Below are 18,995 nucleotides of genomic sequence, written 5' to 3' on the forward strand. Positions count from 1 at the left end.
TGTCCAACTACTACACGCAGAGAGTGCAACCTCGGATGAGAGCGTACATCGAGACACGTCGCAGTGGGAAAGCATCCCAGGATAGTAGTGCATCTGCCAGAGAAAGTCATGTGGGTCCAAATTGGGGACTCCGGACTGCAAGGAGAACAAAGAGGCGGGAAAATAGCAATATGATCTCGACGTTGGCTTTCACAAATATGTCGTGGGGTCAGCTTGGAGATCGCAGGCCAACATCACAGTCGACGGATAAGCTCCCTTCGGTTACTGACTCGGGAGATATCGACGGAAAATCAGGAACAAAAATTTCCCTGAGATACGCTCCGAAGTTGCCTGAGTTGCAGAACCTGCCGGCAAGTCCGCTCATGGATGGCTACAGTAGTCATTTCACGGTGTAGATAGGGATTCTTTGGGAAAGCAAAAAGTAAATATTCATACGTTGGCCTGGTCTGGCATTTCGGGTGAAAAAGACGACGAATACTCCAACATGACGATATGACTTCACGAGTTCAAAGCATTGAGGACGAGCAAAGGTTTTATAATTGCGGTTAGTACGAATAATCAAAGTACCTACAAGATAACGCCTTGTAAACGGCCAAGAACCTCAACAACCTCCACATGAAATGAATGAACTAGACTGCTTTGATCTTTTGCTAGATCTCCTTGCAGACATTTTAGTGCGGCATCTTGATATTCAACTCCCATGAAATGCCCTAGCCATTCTTGACCTTTGCGTATCAAAATTTCTCTCAGGTTGTCCGAGCTCATGCCATCTTTGTATAACTTCCAAGCAGGACGCCAGAGTGCAAGCTCTACCAGCACAACCCCAAGACTGTATATATCGAAAGATCGCTGATAACCTTGGCCAGGGGCACCCTGAGCTAAAGGGTGCCGGTAGATATTGAATCGAGCGCTCTGCTCGGGCTTTTCGGAAGACTCATCAACAGCATCTGGACGGGAAAACTCAAAACCCACAATATAGGGGTGAGACCAAACTGGTCGGCCATTCAGCATGGGAAAAAGGATATTCTGACTCCGAATACTTTTGTGCAGCCAAGAAACAGCATGAATAATAGAGAGGGACAGAGCGAGAGCATAGGCTGCCTGGTATCGTTCCTCTAGCGTGGGCAGGTTCTCCGGCGTAGGTGTATCAAGAAGTGACTTGAGCGACACCATAGGATGCTTTGCGCCTATTCCCGATCCAGAAGTTGTACCGTGTGGTAAGCGGAACACAAAACCATATGCACTGCGCTCAACATTATCGAAGAAGCCAAGACATTTGAGAGTGAGTAACTCTTCAGGCTTCGTATCCGTATTGAGCAACTGAGCAATGTTGAAAATTCGCCCGGTGAGCTGAATTCCTTTCTGGCCTTGCCAACTGGCATCGTATTTCTTCCACTCAATTATAACAGTTTCGTCGTTATCAAGTACGCCGAAACTTCGAAGGCCGGAAGTGGTTTCGTCATGTTGTTTGATTTGAACCCGAGATGTCTTGATAGCGAGGTTTGCCGTTGGCAAACGGTGAACAAAGTTTTGTACACGCTGCTCGAGGTCCTTGTTGAGTTGTTGTCCTAGAGAACGAAGCCCTAAAGTTTTATCTAGAGTCGCTGGATCCCACGAGGAATGAGACCTTGGGAGCAAAGCGCCCGAGGTTACGTTGATATCCTTGCTTTCATCATCAAGATCCTCCATGGTTAGGATCACCTGGGATGCATAGACATTCGGTGTCCGTGGGGGAAGAAGACGATAGAGACCAGCTAGGAGGGAGTCAAGGTGGTCAAGTGCCTTTTCGCTATCAGGAGCCTTGCTGCCCACCCAAGCCAAGCGATCTACAGCTGCCATTGCTGCAGATTTACCCTTGGCCCCGGTTATCGAAGCCTGCCGAAGTGGTTCCAGTTCCTCAAGGAGTTTTCGTATAGCGTGTAGTGTTTCGATAATTGCTACATCGTGTTGTTTGATCCAAGATCGTTTCATTTGACGTATTTTCATGTTAGAATCGGTGGGAAAAGAAAACCAGTCTCGCTGCCACTGGTCTAAGAGAGCACTTTGCAAGAGAAGCTTTGTCCGTAGCAGACTCAACTGGCCGTCAAGGTCGCGGAGTGACCGCCACATGCCATAGAGCTTTGTGCAAGTGGACATCACATCCAAGAGTCCGCTGAAGGCCCCGATGCCCAGGCCAGCAATTCCTAGCTGCAATTCTAGGGACATGTTGTGATCAGAATGGCCTGCCGTGGTATGATGAAAAATACAGCGCTATGGTAGAGATTTCTCTCGGCCCTACAAAAACGTAGACAGAAAGGGTGACGCATCAATAAGTCCCTCATTACCCCACAGAAAGCAGGTGACTTGCATAGAATCAGTGCCATCTTTTTCACGTGATGAGACCGGCTGCCCGAATTGCGCTGGACATCATTTGACAGGGGTTAGGTGCGGGGGGCGACTGGAGCCTGATGCATTGTCTGGTGTGACCAAGAAACATCCATCTACAGACTCGGTGTCTATATTCATGATTGCAGTATCCAACTGATGAAGTGAAAAGAACAACAATGGAGTGGTCCACATCATCTATTCCTACTTTTCGCCAAACTCCAATCACAAGCACCGACCATAGTACCCTCGAGTCACAGAATGAGGCCACAAACGTTCACACATCACCACAAAGCTCTCGATGCCCCCACTTTGCAGGTTTCCTCAGCGTATGTCTTGCCACCGAGAACGACCTTGGACTTCATCCATTTGTCACCAACGTCCTGCCGGATTTTCAAGATGTGACTCTCGGCGGTGGCTCTTTTGACGTACGACAAGTCAAGTCATCATCCTTCCCAACCGGGCTGGGCGTCGACATTCTCAAAGGCCGTGACTATGTTGTGGTCAAACACCCTAGAGCTAACGTGGAGGGATGGGGATACGACACCAACTCTTTCGCTGACGCTGCTACTGAACTACAAATTCTCCGACATCCACCTCTTAAACGACACGAGAACATCATCAAATTGCTAGCTGTGATGTACCACGATACGAAAGAGGACACAACCACTGGGCTTCGAATTTTGCCAGCCCTTGTGCTCGAATACGCTGAGTACGGGAGCTTAAAGGCATACCAGGAAGCTGGAGGTGGTCAATCGTTTTCAGACCAGATTCAAATTGCCATGGACACTGCGAAGGGTTTGAAGGCGCTACATGACTGTGGGGTGATACACGGTGATGTCAAACCCTCGAATCTTCTTGTATGCAAACACCCAACAAAAATGTTCATCGTCAAGCTATGCGATTTTGGATTCTCGATTTCACTGGAAGACATCAGTCCAATTGGCCATTCACAGAGGTTTTGTGCGCCAGAATCATACGAAGGCATACTTCAACGAGGATACGTCAAACAAGTTGATATTTATGGTTACGGCTTGACGCTATTGTCTATATTCGAGTCCGGCTCGTACTTTTATGACAGTCTCCCTGTCGAAAACTTGGATGAGAACATGAGGAAAGCAAAGAAGTCGAACTTTATTTCAACATTGATACCCATAAGGGTGTTGATGAGCCGCAGCAACAATGGCCTACCACTCTTCATACTTTGCAAGATATGGGTCCACTGCCTTCAGGCTTCGCCCGCTGACCGGTTCCGGGACATGGATCGGATCATGCTCCTCCTGGATATCCTGCAACATACAACAGGATCTTCACAAAGCCACACTGCTTCAGAATTCGACATAGATAAGTTGCAGAGGTCTTTTGCTGCAATCCAAACTATGAAAGATGGCGCTGAGACTGGAAATACCCATACTTCAACGCCCCCTGAGGATTCAATTACGGCCACTTGCATTGGATTTGCCCAAGAATTAATGGAAGGACTCCCGCTTGGCCAAGAGACCATTCAAATGTCACCAATCGCATTAAAAGAATTCCGAGACAAGTTTGCAAAAGTGGTGCAGATGTCTCTCTGGCTGCACAAGTCCATGGTTGTTTCACAACAGTTGCCACTTGGTGAGCAGCTACATGATCTTATCCAGACGAGGGCCATAGCAAAGCTCTTCGAAGTCTGCGGAAGGCCCGACGAAGCAACAGATCATAATGACCTCTCTATCAAGAAAATTCTCTCGTTTCTAGTTGACTTGATGGGTCTTCTTCCTGAGCCGCAGCCAAGTCAAAATCAAAGTCAGGTCTCTGACATCGAGGCAACAAGGTAAGATAGTCGAAAAAGATCTGTAGATGAAGAAAAAAGTACGGTATTGACATATTCACCTGAGTATTTAGTTACAGTCATCTTCATTTCTCTCGCCATCTCGATTTTATTCCCGATGTAAGTGCACCTGCCGAATCTCAAGGACCACTTCTAACGACATTTTCTTCCAGCTGCAAGAATACTCTGCCGTTATTCGAAAGATGCCATGGCTAGTGCAAGTAGACGCAACAAAAAGTCTGAAAGCTGTCTTTGGCAGAACCGAAGAGACAAGCATCAAGGCTGCGGCATCGTTCAGTCTGTCTCAAGCTTACGTGAATGGTGTTGGCGTAGACTTTAACTTGGCTATAGCCCGAGACTACCTCCTTGAGGCGGCAAAGCTTGGCCACAAAAAAGCGCAACTACTATTCATCCGTATATTTGCGTCCTCGAAACCATCCGCTCAAGAGTTAGATGCAGATATCTGGACCGAGTGGCTGGTACATTCTGCTGAAGCCGGAAACCCGACCGCACTTAACAATCTGGAATCAAGCTCCCCTGTCCTCTGGAGACACATCGTCAAAAAAAACCAGATCACAGAGTTGGAGGAAGCTGGATTCTCCGAGTCTGAACTTGAGCTAGTTCTAACTAATCCAGATAAGGTTGCTGGGGCGGTATCGGCATCCAAAAAACTTCATTGGGCCATCATTGAAGATCGAAGAGACGTTATGGACACTATCATCCTCGAACACCCAGAAATGCTGAAGGAAGCCCTTAATTGCCGCAACGAAAATCCCCTGCTACTTGCCTGCCGACTATCAAGGACCAGCATGGTAAAGTCAATACTCAAAATCTGTCCTGATATCGCATATGCAGACAATTCAAACATCAGCCCGTTGCACTGGCTTTTCAAATTTCCCGTCGAAGACATTGATGCGGTAGCTCGAAGCGTCTGTCAGAAGGGTGCGGATATAAACACACTTGCAGTGGCCATTGTCCGAGATGGCAACATAATTAAGCCAACAGCAGCAAGCGAGCCACGCACTTGGACTCCTCTGCATTGGGCTATTCTGGCAAATAGCCTCACCGCTGTCGATGCTCTTCTGAAAAACGGAGCAGACCCCCTATTCCGCGCAGGCTGCGAAGTGGGAGAATCGATTCCCACCAATCCATTGCAACTAGCTTGCATGCTCTGCCACTCTTCCATTGTTTCTCGTATCTTGCAAGAGCCTGCAGCGTCCGAGGCACTCTCAAAGGCGACGCCTATGGTGCTGGGGAAGCCTGTCGAGACTTTACCACTATTTTGTCCCCTTAAAGGTTTCTCAAGGTGGGCTAGACTCACTTTCATTGGAGAAGGGTTTGAGGAGGAAATGAACAAGACAATTGCGACTTTGGTCAAGAATGGGGCCCCCACCGATGTTGTCTTGAAAGTCGGTACCGTCAAAATGCCTGCAGTCTATGCCGTCGCCTTTCATCAATGCCCTGCTGACGTTATGATTTCTGGACTACAATATGGGTTTGAGAACGAGATTGATGTCTTTTTCGACAAAGACAATGCTCTTCTCATGGCCATAAACCATGGCGATCAGGCAATGGTCCGAGCTTTGCTCGATGCAGGAGCTGATACCACTGTCGTCGACGGCATTGGTTGTGGTGTTCTAGAGCGCGCCGCTAAGGAGTCAGATGACGTATTTTTTGTGCGCAGCATCTTGGAAACCGGTGTTCCAGTAAATGACTGCAACCCAGGACAAGCATCTGCCTTTGAGACCGCCGTCTACTGCGGTAACTTGACCGTGGCTCGTTATCTATTTGATCATGGCGCTGACCGTGATCGAGTTAACGATCTTCAGCGAACAACACTGGGACAAATGATTCACCTACAAACAAGAAATGCTGTTGAGAGAATCAAGTTTATCTTGAGTCTACCCGACCGAGAGGAGTCCGATGGTTTCACTGTCTTCTACGAACCCAAAGGACAGTTATCGGCGTTGCATTACACTATTTTTCACATGTCCGAGTCAGGCCTTTTCGGAAAGCAGGATGAAATTGGGGATATCGTGCTAGCCCAGTTGCTAGAGAAGTACGACAGCGAGCACCATCTCAATGCCGGCAGAGAATCAGACGGAATGACGCCTTTGGCCATGGCAGTAGAGGTGGGCGCCCATAGGTTGGCAAAACGGCTGTTGGAGAAAGGGGCAAGTATCCAGGCGCGAGATAAGTTTGGACGAACACCTCTGGACATTGCTCAAGAGAGGTACTGCCAGCCCGAAAAGACGCCATTGATGACCAAGCTTCTTTCAGTCAATTCAGATGCTCACGCCTTCGAAAAACAACTAAGGATGGTAAACGAGAACACAGTTGAGCTTGTAAACCTCCTGGTATCGTACGGCACGGCGGATGATAATTGCGAAATTTCTAGCTGGTTCCGCGGCGAAGCCGGGTTCGTGACCATGGAGTCGATAGTTCTGAAGGCGACGGAAACAGAGACAATGAAGGACGAAACAGACATACGGGACGCTGATGTAAACCGGAGTCTTGGGAATTTGATACTCACAGATGCTGCAGGTCCAGGGAATCTGGAGCACCTGTCGATCTAGGGTCAAATTTCATCTTCGCACAGCTGGTTGTAGCGACGGATGTCATAAAAGCCACGATATGGCCCAAAGACCTTCAACTCCAAGCCCCGCAACACTATGTATAAAGTCAGAGATTCGAGAAATCAAAGGACGTCGTTGAATTTCAGCCTGCTTAGCTCCAGCTAGCGCGTTTTGTGCTCTGCCGATTAATATGTACAAAAGTCATGGGCAAGTGCAAGAAACTTTGCAGATTCCTGCTGGCTGTGAGTGAGGTAACGCGCCTTTACGACCTGGCCTTGTAGATGGACATCTGTGGAGTTGAGTTGAAGGGATTAGGCATCCTCAAACACTGTTGTTTTTGATTGAACTCCCTCCCGGATGAGCCGGCAACGTAACCTCCCATGTCTGACAGGGTCCCGATGCGGCATGTAAGCCATGATCAGATAGTATGCTGAAGTCTAAACCCCGGCGCGCCGTTCCTTGCCGATTGCCCCACATGTGATTGATGCGCCCGTTGTGGGGGGCTCCCGCGGCACCACGCCGCACTGATTTACCCCCGGGACTCCGTATTTAAGCATTCGGGGATTTGCTAAGCTAAGACGAACGCCCGCCCCCAAGTTTCGTCACCTTGCGCCATGATGGCGTGCGAATCCGCACCGAGTACAAAACAAGTATATTCCGTGCTCTGCCCCCCAAAACTCACCTTCTTGAAACAGAATTACGCCATTCGAGACACTCCTCACGGGACAAGAGGGATGAGATGGTGTCTCCACATTCTTATCAAGCAACAACGTCCGTGGACACGCGCCACTTGCCGCTGACACTCCCTTGGATCCTCTTTCGAGCCAGCGCGTATGTGTCCCGTAGGGCCGGCCTACGCATCCATGTCGACCCAGCTCTCGATGTCGCTTTGCTCGGCTGGTGACAAATGCCATCCTAGGTCTTGCCGCCTCGATAACCACCGCCGCATCAACTATGTGCGAGCCCTCTGAACTCGTTTACTTCTGCAGTTCATAGTCGCGTCTTTCACAACGCGCTTCGACGCAACATCCAAAGTCACCGGCATTACAAGCGATCATGAGCAACCTCGACGACCCAGAGCGGCGACCTCTGCTCTCTGCCACGTCGTCTCCGTCATCTTCTACAACACTCCCTCCCGATGACAAGCGAGTATTATCTACCAGAGGCGCTTCAGCCGAGGAGGATGTTGCGGCTGGAAATGTTCACCCATCGCGCTCTATTGAGGATGATGTCCTCCCGGAAACTTCAACACTCGGGCGCACGTTGACTTGGCAGAGCGCGTATATTCTCGTCATATCGAGGGTCATCGGCAGCGGCATCTTCGCTACTCCTGGAGCTATTCTTCGATCAGTCGGTAGCCCCGGACTTTCGCTGCTTCTGTGGATTGTTGGAGCCATCGTTGCGGCATGCGGCCTGATGGTTTCGCTCGAGTTTGGGTCAATGTTGCCCCGGTCTGGAGGAGACAAGGTCTACCTGGAATTTACCTATCGCCGGCCGCGCTTCTTGGCATCGACACTGATTGCGATTCAAGTCGTTCTTCTTGGCTTTACAGCCAGTAACTGCATCGTCTTCAGCGAGTATCTCCTGTTTGCCTTGGGCGGCGAGAACCCGAGCGGCTTCGTTCGGAAAGGGATTGCTGTTGCACTTCTTACGGCCGTAACGCTCATTCACGGGTGCCTCCCACGATTCGGTATCAAGCTCCAGAACTTTCTCGGCTGGATTAAGGTGTGCTTAGTTGTGTTTATGATATTCTCCGGTCTTTATGTGGTTCTTTTTCGGCCAACATCCGAATCCACCGAGATAACTGCCGGCAGTCTCAGATGGGCAGACCTATGGGAGGACTCAAACTGGAATTGGGGTGTGATTGCAACTTCGCTGTTCAAGGTGTTTTACTCCTACGCTGGCCTCGACAACGCCAACTACGTCCTCAATGAGGTCAAGGATCCGGTTCGAACCTTGCGGTCGGTGACGATGGCTGCGCTGACCACGGCATGTGGGCTGTACGCGCTGATCAACGTGGCGTATTTTCTCGTTGTGCCGGTTGAAGAAATCAAGCAAAGCGGTGAACTAATCGCGGCTTTATTCTTCACGCGTGTTTTTGGGGAAGGGTTTGGCAAGATAATTCTCCCTCTTGCTGTTGCATTGAGCGCTGGAGCGAATGTCCTCGTCGTTGCCTTTTCTGCGGTAAGGAGTCACTGGATACCATCACCTCGTATTGACTGCTCACGTGTATCTAGGCCCGAACTAAACAAGAGATCGCCAGACAAGGTTTCCTCCCCTTCTCCGACATCCTTTCCTCGACAAGGCCATTCAACTCCCCCTTGGGAGGGTTGCTTGTGCATTATATTCCATCCTTCCTAGTAATCACTCTTCCTCCTTCAGGCGAAGTCTACTCATTTATCTTGGAAGTCGAAGGATATCCGGGGCAGTTTCTTGCTTTGGCCGTCGGATTTGGTCTTCTGTGGCTACGTTTCAAGAGGCCCGACCTGAAGAGACCTTTCAAGGCCTGGATTCCAGCCGTGGTTTTACGGATTACCTTGAGCTTGGCCCTCCTCGCCGCTCCCTTTTTCCCACCTGACACCAAACCAACAAACGGGTTGTTCTACGCGACTTACGCAATTGTTGGAATCAGCATGTAAGTTAAACCTTCAAACCACACGGATATCGCCGCTAATCTGTAACGAAAGCTTAATCGGTGGCACTGTGTACTGGTACATCTGGACCATCTTGATTCCAAAGTGGCGAGGTTACAAGATAGAGGAGCGTGAAGAGACATTGAAAGATGGCACGACAATCACCAAGCTTATACATGTCAAAATATGACTGGGAAAGTGAGAAGATGATGTTAAATATCTTTGTCGGCAATTTGAAGCTACGCCGTAGAAAGAAAAGTATTGATTAGATAAAGTCGTAGGAGACAAATCAAATTTGAAAGACTCCCTGCATGACATTACACTTGATTCGAATCCGAACGTTTTTGATACACTACGCAGCTGAGGCTTGATCGGCAGCCCGACGATTATTCTACAAAACTAACAAACCCTCTTTAATCCTTCATCAAATTGACGCGTAGTGATTGGTGTGCCATTAATAATCAGGATGTTTCACAGGAATGTCGCCATAACACGTTTTTGGCCGTCATGAAAGCCTGAGGGGCTGGATTGGCACCAACTCGGTAAAGCTTACCAATGATCTACGACACCCGGGGAGCCATAAACTCACCTTTTGCAGATTAGTGCCCCCCCAGAGAACACAAACTGGATTTGAAATCATGACCCCAACTCGTTGCACCGTTGAAAAGTGCGGAGGTGTTATGCGTTATGCGGACACATGGACGGACACAATTGGAGATGCTTATCAATCCAAAATTATCAACTGCCAGACGAGGATTGCGTGCTGGAGAGTAGTATGCAGACCACGGGTATAATAAACAAATGGGCGCCTCAGTCTATAACACAGATATCGATACTACCCTCGAAACCCATACCAGTCTTGTACCATCAATTTGTCGACGACATTCCATACATCAACAAAAATGGCGACCGCAACCATTCAACATATTCTTCCTTCCGAAACTCTGGGATCATTCAAAGACACTCAGCCCCAGATTAGTTTATCTAGATCTTTGCAGTCAGCTGGGAAAAAGGACCTGCAAACAAATTTGCATTATCACAAGGACAACGAAGATGGATCGCCGCCTCATCCTACCTATGTCGATAGGCCGGAAACCTATGAGCGGCCATTTGAGACTCACTCCGTCAAGATCAATGACATTAGTGGTGATGAAGACAAGTACACGCTAGACAAGAATGGCTTTCAGATCTACCGCCATAAAGCCACGGAGAAGGACTTTCTTGACGACGCTCAAATCAAAGCCTCATACTACTCTGAGACTGAAGAGCTACTAAAGAAGATGTGAGTGCCACGCACTCTCCAGATAATTCTTCCCACATCTCAAGAAGGTTGTTGACACCTGAACCAGAACCGGAGCCAGCCGCATCTTCATTTTCGACCACACCATTCGACGCCAGACGCCGGACGCAGCGACCAAGGACGGGGCGCGAGCCGCCCGTGGGCCAGTGCAGCGCGTTCACATTGATCAATCTTACAAGGCGGCGCTCTCGCGTGTGCCGTACCATCTGCCGGAAGATTCTGATGAGCTACTCAAAGGCCGCGTGCAGATTATCAACGTATGGCGGCCCATCAAAACAGTACAGCGAGATCCACTTGCAGTCGCAGAGGCCGGCTCTGTCTCTGACTCGGACCTGGTGGTAACGGATTTGATCTACCCAAACCGCCGCGGGGAAACATATGCGGTCAGACACAACGAGGGGCACCAGTGGTATTACAAGGCAGGCCTCACGCCAGAGGAAGTCATTCTCATCAAGTGCTTTGACAGCAAAACTGACGGACGGGCCCGAAGGGTGCCACATACCGCCTTTGTTGATCCTTCAGCTGCCGACGACGCGCCTCCGCGAGAGAGTATTGAGGTCCGAGCTCTTGTGTTCCACCCAGATGACCAGGAGTAGATTAAACTTTCAACTGTTTTCTCCAATAGTGCAGTGTAGCAATAAGAAAACTTATCGTAGCTGTATAAAATGATGGAGACCGCCTCCTTTTAAAGGTGTGATACTTTCATAAATCTATATTTAGAGATACCTGGGATAGGTCGAATGTGTATACGGGCGCTACCCGGATTTCATATGTCTTCGACAGACCTCAGTAATCAAGTATTTGTTTCTTGAGTCAATATCCTGCTGGATCAGCTAGCGGACACACCGGTGTAGCCACTGATCTCCTAATTGCTTCCTTTTTTCTTCAAGTTTTTTTTATTTTAAAAAATATGAAAACAATTTTGACGAACTCACTCTTAATACCCAATCTTGAAGCTGGGTAAGGTTGCATCCGAGAGAGTCAAGTTTAGCAGTTAAGCGTTTTGAGCGACTTGACAGCATTGAATCTTGATGAGAATGCACTATGTGCAGATTAAAATACATAATTATAACTAGTTTTTCTGGCTCTGTAGATGCGGAAACTTCGACACAGGGAGGCTTTTTTCGCCGCGATTGATTAATCCTCAAAGCGCTGGTTCCCACGATCCTGTCTCTTCAGTTCAATCTCATCTAGGAACACCGAAGTCACCAAACCCAATGCACCCAGGCCGGTCATCGTGTAAAAGATTGCCTGAAATGACTTGAGGTAGACCCGTAAAATCTGCTCCAGGATTGTAGCAGGGACGTCTAGCGATCTCAACTCCTCGATGAAGCTGATGGCATTGGAGGCGTCTTTCAGGGACGCCAAAGACCCCGTTAATTGGACGGTAGTCTCAGAGAGGGAAGTAGAGAAAACCATGTTGAAAATCGACGAAGAGATGGCGAGGCCGACAAGAGCCCCAAACATACGAATGGTAAGAAAGTTGGCGGTCGCTAAGCCTTCGTCCTCGACGTGCTTGACACTCGCTTGTACTGGAAGAAGAGCAATACGTAATAACGAGACGCCTTGCCCCCAGAGAATCGGAAGCCCGTAGAGCATAGATGTCGCTGAGTGGATGTTGAACAGGGCCAGCAAGCCAGTCCCAAGCACAGTGATGAACCATGAAATTCGTAGAAGCCATACGTATCCTCCGAACAGCGGCACCATCATCATTGAGACGACTGCAACCACCACGCTGACAATGACAGTGGGCAATAGGTAGATGGCTGATGAGATTGCTGTCTTGCGGCCCACTGCTTGATAAAACAAAGGCAGGTACTGCAACAGGGAGATGAGAATCATTCCGTGGATGAAGCCTCCTATCAGGGCCATGTTTCCGGTCTTTGTCTTGAAGAGCCGATGAGGTATAATGGGTGCTGCAGGCTTGGCTTCATAGAAGGCAAATGCCACGAGTATTGCAGCTCCCAAGAACAATGGAAGGAGAGTCTGCCAGGAGGCCCATGAGAACAAAGACCCGGCCCAGCTGATAGGTACGCAGAAAACGGTAGTTCCGACAACGACGAGCGGCATGCCAATCCAGTCCAAGCGTTTCAGATTGCTGACGAGCGTTGCGTCGAGCGGTACGGGCCGAAGTTTGAGGAAAAAGAACAGCAGTAGTGTTCCGATTCCTAACAACGGTAGATTGATCCAACCAATCCATCTCCAGGTAGTATATGTGGTAAAAAGGGCCCCGACAAAGGGACCCATAATATTGCCAACAGCCGTCGGGATGGCCATGAAGCCGATATATTTTGAGCGTTCCTCTAGGGTCGTCATATCAGCGAGGATGACCGTTGTGAGGATATCAATCCCGCCACCTCCAAGGCCTTGAAGGACCCGTCCGGAAATGACAGTCTTCATATTTTGCGCAATAGCGAAAATGATGGAACCGACGAAAAATAATGCAACCGAGGCATAAAGAGGGTATTTTCGACCAAACGCTTGTGAAAGGCTGGCCCAAACCGGCTGCATGACCAGACCGCAAAGGCTGTAGGCCAGATTTGCCCAGAACGATTCAAGACTGGAGCCCTTTAAATCACTAGAAATGGTCTACGGATGGAAATTAGTATGGTTTGAGTAGCGTGCACATCATCAGAAAGGATGTTCTTGCTCACCGGAAGAGCAATGCTCAGACAGGTGGCATCCACTTGAAAAACAAGAAGGACCAACGCAAGCCCCGTGAAAGCAAGCTTGAAAGACAGAGACTTCTTTGGTGTTGATTGGGGGGTATCTTCTATGTTACCCCCTTTTGAAGAATGGTGCTCTCCAGTAAGCGTCACCAATTCAGTGGTTTTTGGCTGCGATTGCACCCCTAAATCTTCTCCAATGTTGGCCACAGGGATCGTGGTACCTGTGCCATTGCCTTCCTCGATGTTGCCCATAATGAAGTATGGGATTCGTATCTCCAATCGCGCTAACTGGCCGCGATTGAGCCTGACGAGGTGCGCAAGGGTTGGAGGATGTAATATGTTATTTTCGGCTGGAGACAGGTCACGTGCCTGTCCTAGGCACCAGCAGCCAGGTGGGGCCTAGCCTGCATTCAATCCACCCGCCGCGCGTCAAGTTAGGGGTCTTAATTTCCCATCAGGTCTATTTCCGTTATCCTTGTTTCCTCGCTTGCGTCCTCGTGCATAGTCATTGGGCTCACGGCGTTCCGGGGCTTCCGGGAGATCTCACTACAGGGTGCTGATCGTTGTTGTTCTTGCCGTTCTTGCATTCAACGTGAAAGGGGAGGGAGCCGAAGACCCCACCGCCGGCATCGCACACGAGATATGGCGTGGATAGTTGTGTGTCTATAGGATAAAGGTAATTTTGCCAGACAGGCACAAAAGGTTCAGTTTGTTTTGGATTATTTGGGTGCCTTCGTCCTGTAACAATTTGCAATAGGCCCCTCATGAAATATATGTATTGGTTGAATTATCGCCCCAACACCGTATTGAGTTCGGACCCGGTCGAAGCGGTGTCAATATAGCAGTTAGACCGTTATAATCCACTCAGTGTTCCTCCAGCTGCATGTCACTAGTCAGTGCCTTGACGAGTATTTTGACGTAAAGTCATCAGGGTAAGATAAAGCAGTTGCACTTGCTAGAGATATTGTCTAGTCAAAAGCTTTGTTAAAAACTATGCCGAGGGAAGACCAGTGGACTTGGAATCGTCGTCGCTGTAGTAAGCTGGTTGTTGTGTTTTTCAACTGCCAAGAATGATATAAGTCTAAACCATGACATCGTATTGTCAAGGGCCAGCGGTTCAGTCCCACCATTCAAGGTTTGGTTTACCATAGTAGACCGATCCATTGATACAGGTGTTAATTCCCCGATCTATTAAATGGCCTGTCAGTTCCGCAGGAACAAATGTGTAACGTCTTTTGACACGTTAGCAGCGAGGCGGTGTGGCGTACACGTGGCCGTGGTCTAGGTTTATCAAACATGGTACTAGGCACATTGGCCGGTACATAATATCCCGCTGCGCGCTGCACAATCTTGTCAATGAATCCTCATAGGAAATACCCAACCAATTATAATGCCTTGTCCCTATGTTTCTGGCTCTTCGCACCTTTGTAATAGAGGCATGCGTCTATGATATACAAATCCATAGGCTGTCAAACTCAACCTGCCGCACAGCTGGCGAATTCTCATAGTAATTGATGGGAGATAGAAAGCCATTCCCATATTTGTTTATAAACTGCTTGCCAATGGTTGCAAGGCTCACGATCATGAAAAGTGGCGTCATGCTGATTTCTGCCTTGCATTTGATGGATGTTGCGGGGTGTAACTCCGCATTTCAGGGGGAAATCTGGATTCTGTATGTACTATGTGGGACGACGGATGCAACTGTCGGTTGTATGACGGTTGCAGTCTTGGATAGGAGCACAATCTCAGCCGAATGGCACCCTCCATTAATATTCACTGGCGGTGAAGCGGGTAGACTTCGGGGAATTATATACTCCCGAGACACTGGATATAACCCACGACACCGTGGTAAAACAGCAACCACACCCGAAGTCAAGCTTGAAAATCAATTTGTGATTGCGAAATGAGGCCAACATCAGGTCTATATGTATTTTCTCAGGTGATTGCACTTTCGGTAGGTGCCACGGCACTCGTGCAATCGCCTGAGGTTTACCCATCGCGTGAGTCCAAGCGCAAATGATAACAATAACAAACCAGATCTAACATGGCAACGGAGAAGCATTTGGCCAAGGGAAGGGGCCTTGGAAGGAGGCATATGTTAGTGCACGAAAATTGGTCAGCCAGTTGACGCTGGAAGAAAAGGTCAACATCACGCGTGGCTATGCTAGCGACAATGTCTGCGCCGGTAACACTGGATCCATCCCGCGTCTTGGATGGCCTGGATTATGCTTGCATGATGCCGGCAATGGCGTTCGGGCGACAGACCTCGTGAATTCTTATCCATCAGCAATTCATGTGGGTGCAAGTTGGGACAAGAATCTGACATATCAGCGTGGTTATTATATGGGCAAGGAGTTCAAGGCTAAGGGAGGTGAGTGTATCCGTTTGAGGTTCACCCTAGGCTTACGACTAAGCAAGCACCAGTAAATGTCCTACTTGGACCCAACGCGGGGCCTCTTGGCAGGATACCTCTTGGTGGCCGAAACTGGGAGGGGTTTTCCGTTGATCCATACTTATCCGGACAGCTGAATGCCGAGACCATCATTGGCCATCAAGAGGCTGGTGTCATTGCAAATCTCAAGGCAAGTCCTCGACTTGTTTACCATCACCGGAAGCCCCCCACTAACAGCCAATTCTCAGCATTTCATCGGAAATGAACAAGAGACCTATAGAAGACCTTACTTTGGGGTCGAGGCAGTCTCATCCAACATTGACGACAAGACTCTGCACGAATTCTATCTCTGGCCATTCGTGGATGGTGTCAGAGCTGGAGCGGCATCAATCATGTGCTCGTACAACAGGATCAATAATACATATGGCTGCGAAAATAGCAAACTCATAAACGGCATTTTAAAAACAGAATTAGAGTACGACGGATTTGTACTCCTCGACTGGAACGCACAACATAGTCTTCAAAGTGCCAATGCTGGTCTAGACATGGTTATGCCCCTTGGGGGCAACTGGGGTAACAACTTAACAGATGCGGTTCGAAATGGGACGGTCGATGAGTCGAGACTAAATGACATGGCTACAAGGTAAGTTCTGAACCAAATCATCACTATAATGTATTGACACAGCCCAGAATTCTTGCAGCTTGGTACCTCGTAGGTCAAGACGCCGACTTTCCCACTCCGGGAATTGGCATGAAAAACCTTACGGAACCCCACGTTCAGATTGATGCTCGCGACCCGAACTCAAGGCCATCTATCCTAGAAGGAGCCATCGCCGGCCACGTCCTTGTGAAGAATGAGAATAACACCCTCCCTTTCCGAAATTCTCCTACCATGATCTCGGTTTTTGGTTATGATGCGACGGTACCAAAAACGAAAAACACCGATAAGCTTTTTGAACTCGGGTACTACTCGTCGCCAGAAATGGGACAGGCAGTCCTAGGTACGGAAAGGCATTTCGATCAGGCGGCCAAGGGAGGAACTATCGTGAGCGGGGGACGCGCTGCAGCAAATGCGCCTTCATACATCCTTGATGTGAGTGTACGCCTTGATGGAGTACGTGCGCTGGCTAATAATGTGCAGCCTCTAAGCTCAATTCAACACAGAGCGGCCAAGGACGGCAGTTGGGTGAACTGGGATTTATCATCACCCAACCCCGATGTTAACGCTGCCAGTAATGTCTGTCTTGTCTTCATCAATGCCATGGCAACAGAAGGTTGGGACCGAGATGGGTTGCACGATGATTTCAGCGACGGTCTTGTTCTAAACGTAGCATCCAAATGCGCCAACACAATCGTCATCATTCATGCAGCTGGTATTCGTCTTGTTGACCAATGGATCGAGCACGCCAACGTCACCGCCACCATCATCGCTCACTTGCCTGGCCAAGACAGTGGAGCTGCTCTTGTCAAACTTCTCTATGGCGAAGCTTCGTTTTCAGGGAAATTGCCATACACTCTGGCGAAGAACGAGAGCGACTATTCAGCCTACGCCCCTTGTGGAAGGGAAGCAAACACCACCAGTCCGCAATGCGATTTCACAGAAGGCGTTTATGTTGATTATCGTGCTTTTGACGAAAGGAACATCTCCCCTAGATTTGAATTTGGGTATGGATTGAGTTATACCCAATTTAAATACTCGCTTTTGAGTGTCAAAGCGCAGGGGGCCATACCAGGTATTGCGACAAATGCCGACTCCCTCTGGAAAACTGTTGTAACCGCTACAGCGGTACTTAAAAACACGGGCTCTCGCGTGGGCGCGGAGGTCATGCAACTCTATGTGGCAATTCCAAATGGTCCACCGAAACAGCTGCGTGGGTTTGAGAAGGTGGCGCTTGAGAGAGGAGACGATGCAACTGTGGATTTTGATTTAACGAGGCGGGACTTAAGTGTTTGGGATGTCGAAAGTCAGGCTTGGATACTGCAGGAAGGGAACTATACCGTGTTTGTAGGCTCCAGTAGTCGTGATTTACCACTCAGGCAGCAGTTTTCAATCGGCTTCTAGGGAGAAGTCAAAACGTAACGTGTATATAGGTTTTATTAGAAAATATATTTTCTTATCTATATTCTTTTTTTATCTATTTACTGCTGCGACCCCCAATCGGGTGATGACCGACGCAACCTGAGAAACACCTACTCGCCTTGGGAGTAATTTAAGCGAACATTGAAGTAAGCAACCCTGCGGCATAGCCTCCCAGGAATTCCTCCAAATATAGGCAAATAAGTATTGCTATAAAAACAGAACCTCACGGTGTAACAGACGTGACGTCTCGAGTAAATTCAGCCCCTTTGTTGCCTCGGACGCTACCAACAGTGGCAGATCCTTGTTGATTCTCCTTGATGTTATGGAATGGTTGCTCATTGCGGGATTCTATCTTGGATTGAGAATATTTGGTCCAACTACGCGACACACCACCAAGCAATGGGCGTAATGCTGGTAGCGAAATGACGATAATTTGGGTGGCAATTTCCACGGAACCAACGAGGTCTATAACGCATTAGTCTATCTGGAACAGGTAGAAACATGCGAGGGCAATAGTTACATGTAGATAAGCTCCATATAGATTGCACGGTTAGGACAAAGCGTGCAATGCTGGTACAGAGTGTAGCGATGCCAAGGAGGAAGATGCACAACAAAGCTCTCCTATCTTTTGTTTGGAGAGCTTTTAACCTCAGTATTCCAAACGGAAGTGCAAATACTTGCCACGGTTCTCTAATTAGTATTGAATACGTTTAATGAGCGTTATGACCTACCTAGCAATTCTGATGCAATGCCTAATGTCCAGTTAATGTACATAGGCTGCGGACTGTTTGCTAGGGAACAAGTGGCATCAGCCTCGACCCTAGAGAGGGGTTAGAGATGTCCAGAAACAATTATTCGTAAAGCCATCGGGGATACCACCACCAGGAGCAACCCACCAGTTTTGGTACACATCGCTGCCACACCAGAATATATCCACGAAGAAGGTCGTACTAAACGCGCAAATGGTGTAGATTGTAACAAGTCGGAGACAAAGCCGCAATGTCTTCTCGGACTGAGGGAAAAGCTCGTTATAAAATGCTAGTAGACTGAATCTTGGGAAGTAAAAGCCCAGATCAAAGGTGACTGAACTGGCAAATTTCCACTACTCAACGAATCAGCATGTACTCTAGAGTAGTACGTAAAACAGGTGCGTACATACTTTTGCAAATCC

At 48.6% G+C, this 18,995-nt stretch overlaps 4 protein-coding genes across 4 annotated transcripts; 3 read left to right on the forward strand and 1 right to left on the reverse strand.

Annotated features, from left to right (window-relative positions):
• Nucleotides 1–2,543: 2,543 nt before the first annotated feature.
• EsH8_IX_001056 (uncharacterized protein) lies at nt 2,544–6,750 on the forward strand (the record flags this gene model as incomplete). The annotated part of the gene is made up of 3 exons (XM_083267392.1): nt 2,544–4,177; nt 4,249–4,294; nt 4,348–6,750. 3 exons carry the CDS (start codon nt 2,544–2,546, stop codon nt 6,748–6,750), a joined length of 4,083 nt encoding a protein of 1,360 aa, XP_083130957.1.
• A 1,056-nt stretch (nt 6,751–7,806) lies between these two features.
• EsH8_IX_001057 (amino acid permease-domain-containing protein) lies at nt 7,807–11,279 on the forward strand (the record flags this gene model as incomplete). The annotated part of the gene is made up of 4 exons (XM_083267393.1): nt 7,807–8,934; nt 8,988–9,385; nt 10,372–10,665; nt 10,733–11,279. The coding sequence occupies 4 exons, from the start codon at nt 7,807–7,809 to the stop codon at nt 11,277–11,279; spliced, it is 2,367 nt and encodes a 788-aa protein (XP_083130958.1).
• A 541-nt stretch (nt 11,280–11,820) lies between these two features.
• On the reverse strand, nt 11,821–13,604 carry EsH8_IX_001058 (major facilitator superfamily domain-containing protein; the record flags this gene model as incomplete). Its single annotated transcript, XM_083267394.1, has 2 exons — nt 11,821–13,272; nt 13,338–13,604. 2 exons carry the CDS (start codon nt 13,602–13,604, stop codon nt 11,821–11,823), a joined length of 1,719 nt encoding a protein of 572 aa, XP_083130959.1.
• A 2,685-nt stretch (nt 13,605–16,289) lies between these two features.
• EsH8_IX_001059 (beta-glucosidase) lies at nt 16,290–17,806 on the forward strand (the record flags this gene model as incomplete). The annotated part of the gene is made up of 2 exons (XM_083267395.1): nt 16,290–16,387; nt 16,435–17,806. 2 exons carry the CDS (start codon nt 16,290–16,292, stop codon nt 17,804–17,806), a joined length of 1,470 nt encoding a protein of 489 aa, XP_083130960.1.
• Between the last annotated feature and the right edge of the window lie 1,189 nt (nt 17,807–18,995).

The sequence above is a fragment of the Colletotrichum jinshuiense genome, chromosome 9 (genome assembly GCF_051148585.1).
Source record: "Colletotrichum jinshuiense chromosome 9, complete sequence".
In the NCBI taxonomy this organism is placed as follows: Eukaryota; Fungi; Ascomycota; class Sordariomycetes; order Glomerellales; family Glomerellaceae; genus Colletotrichum; species Colletotrichum jinshuiense.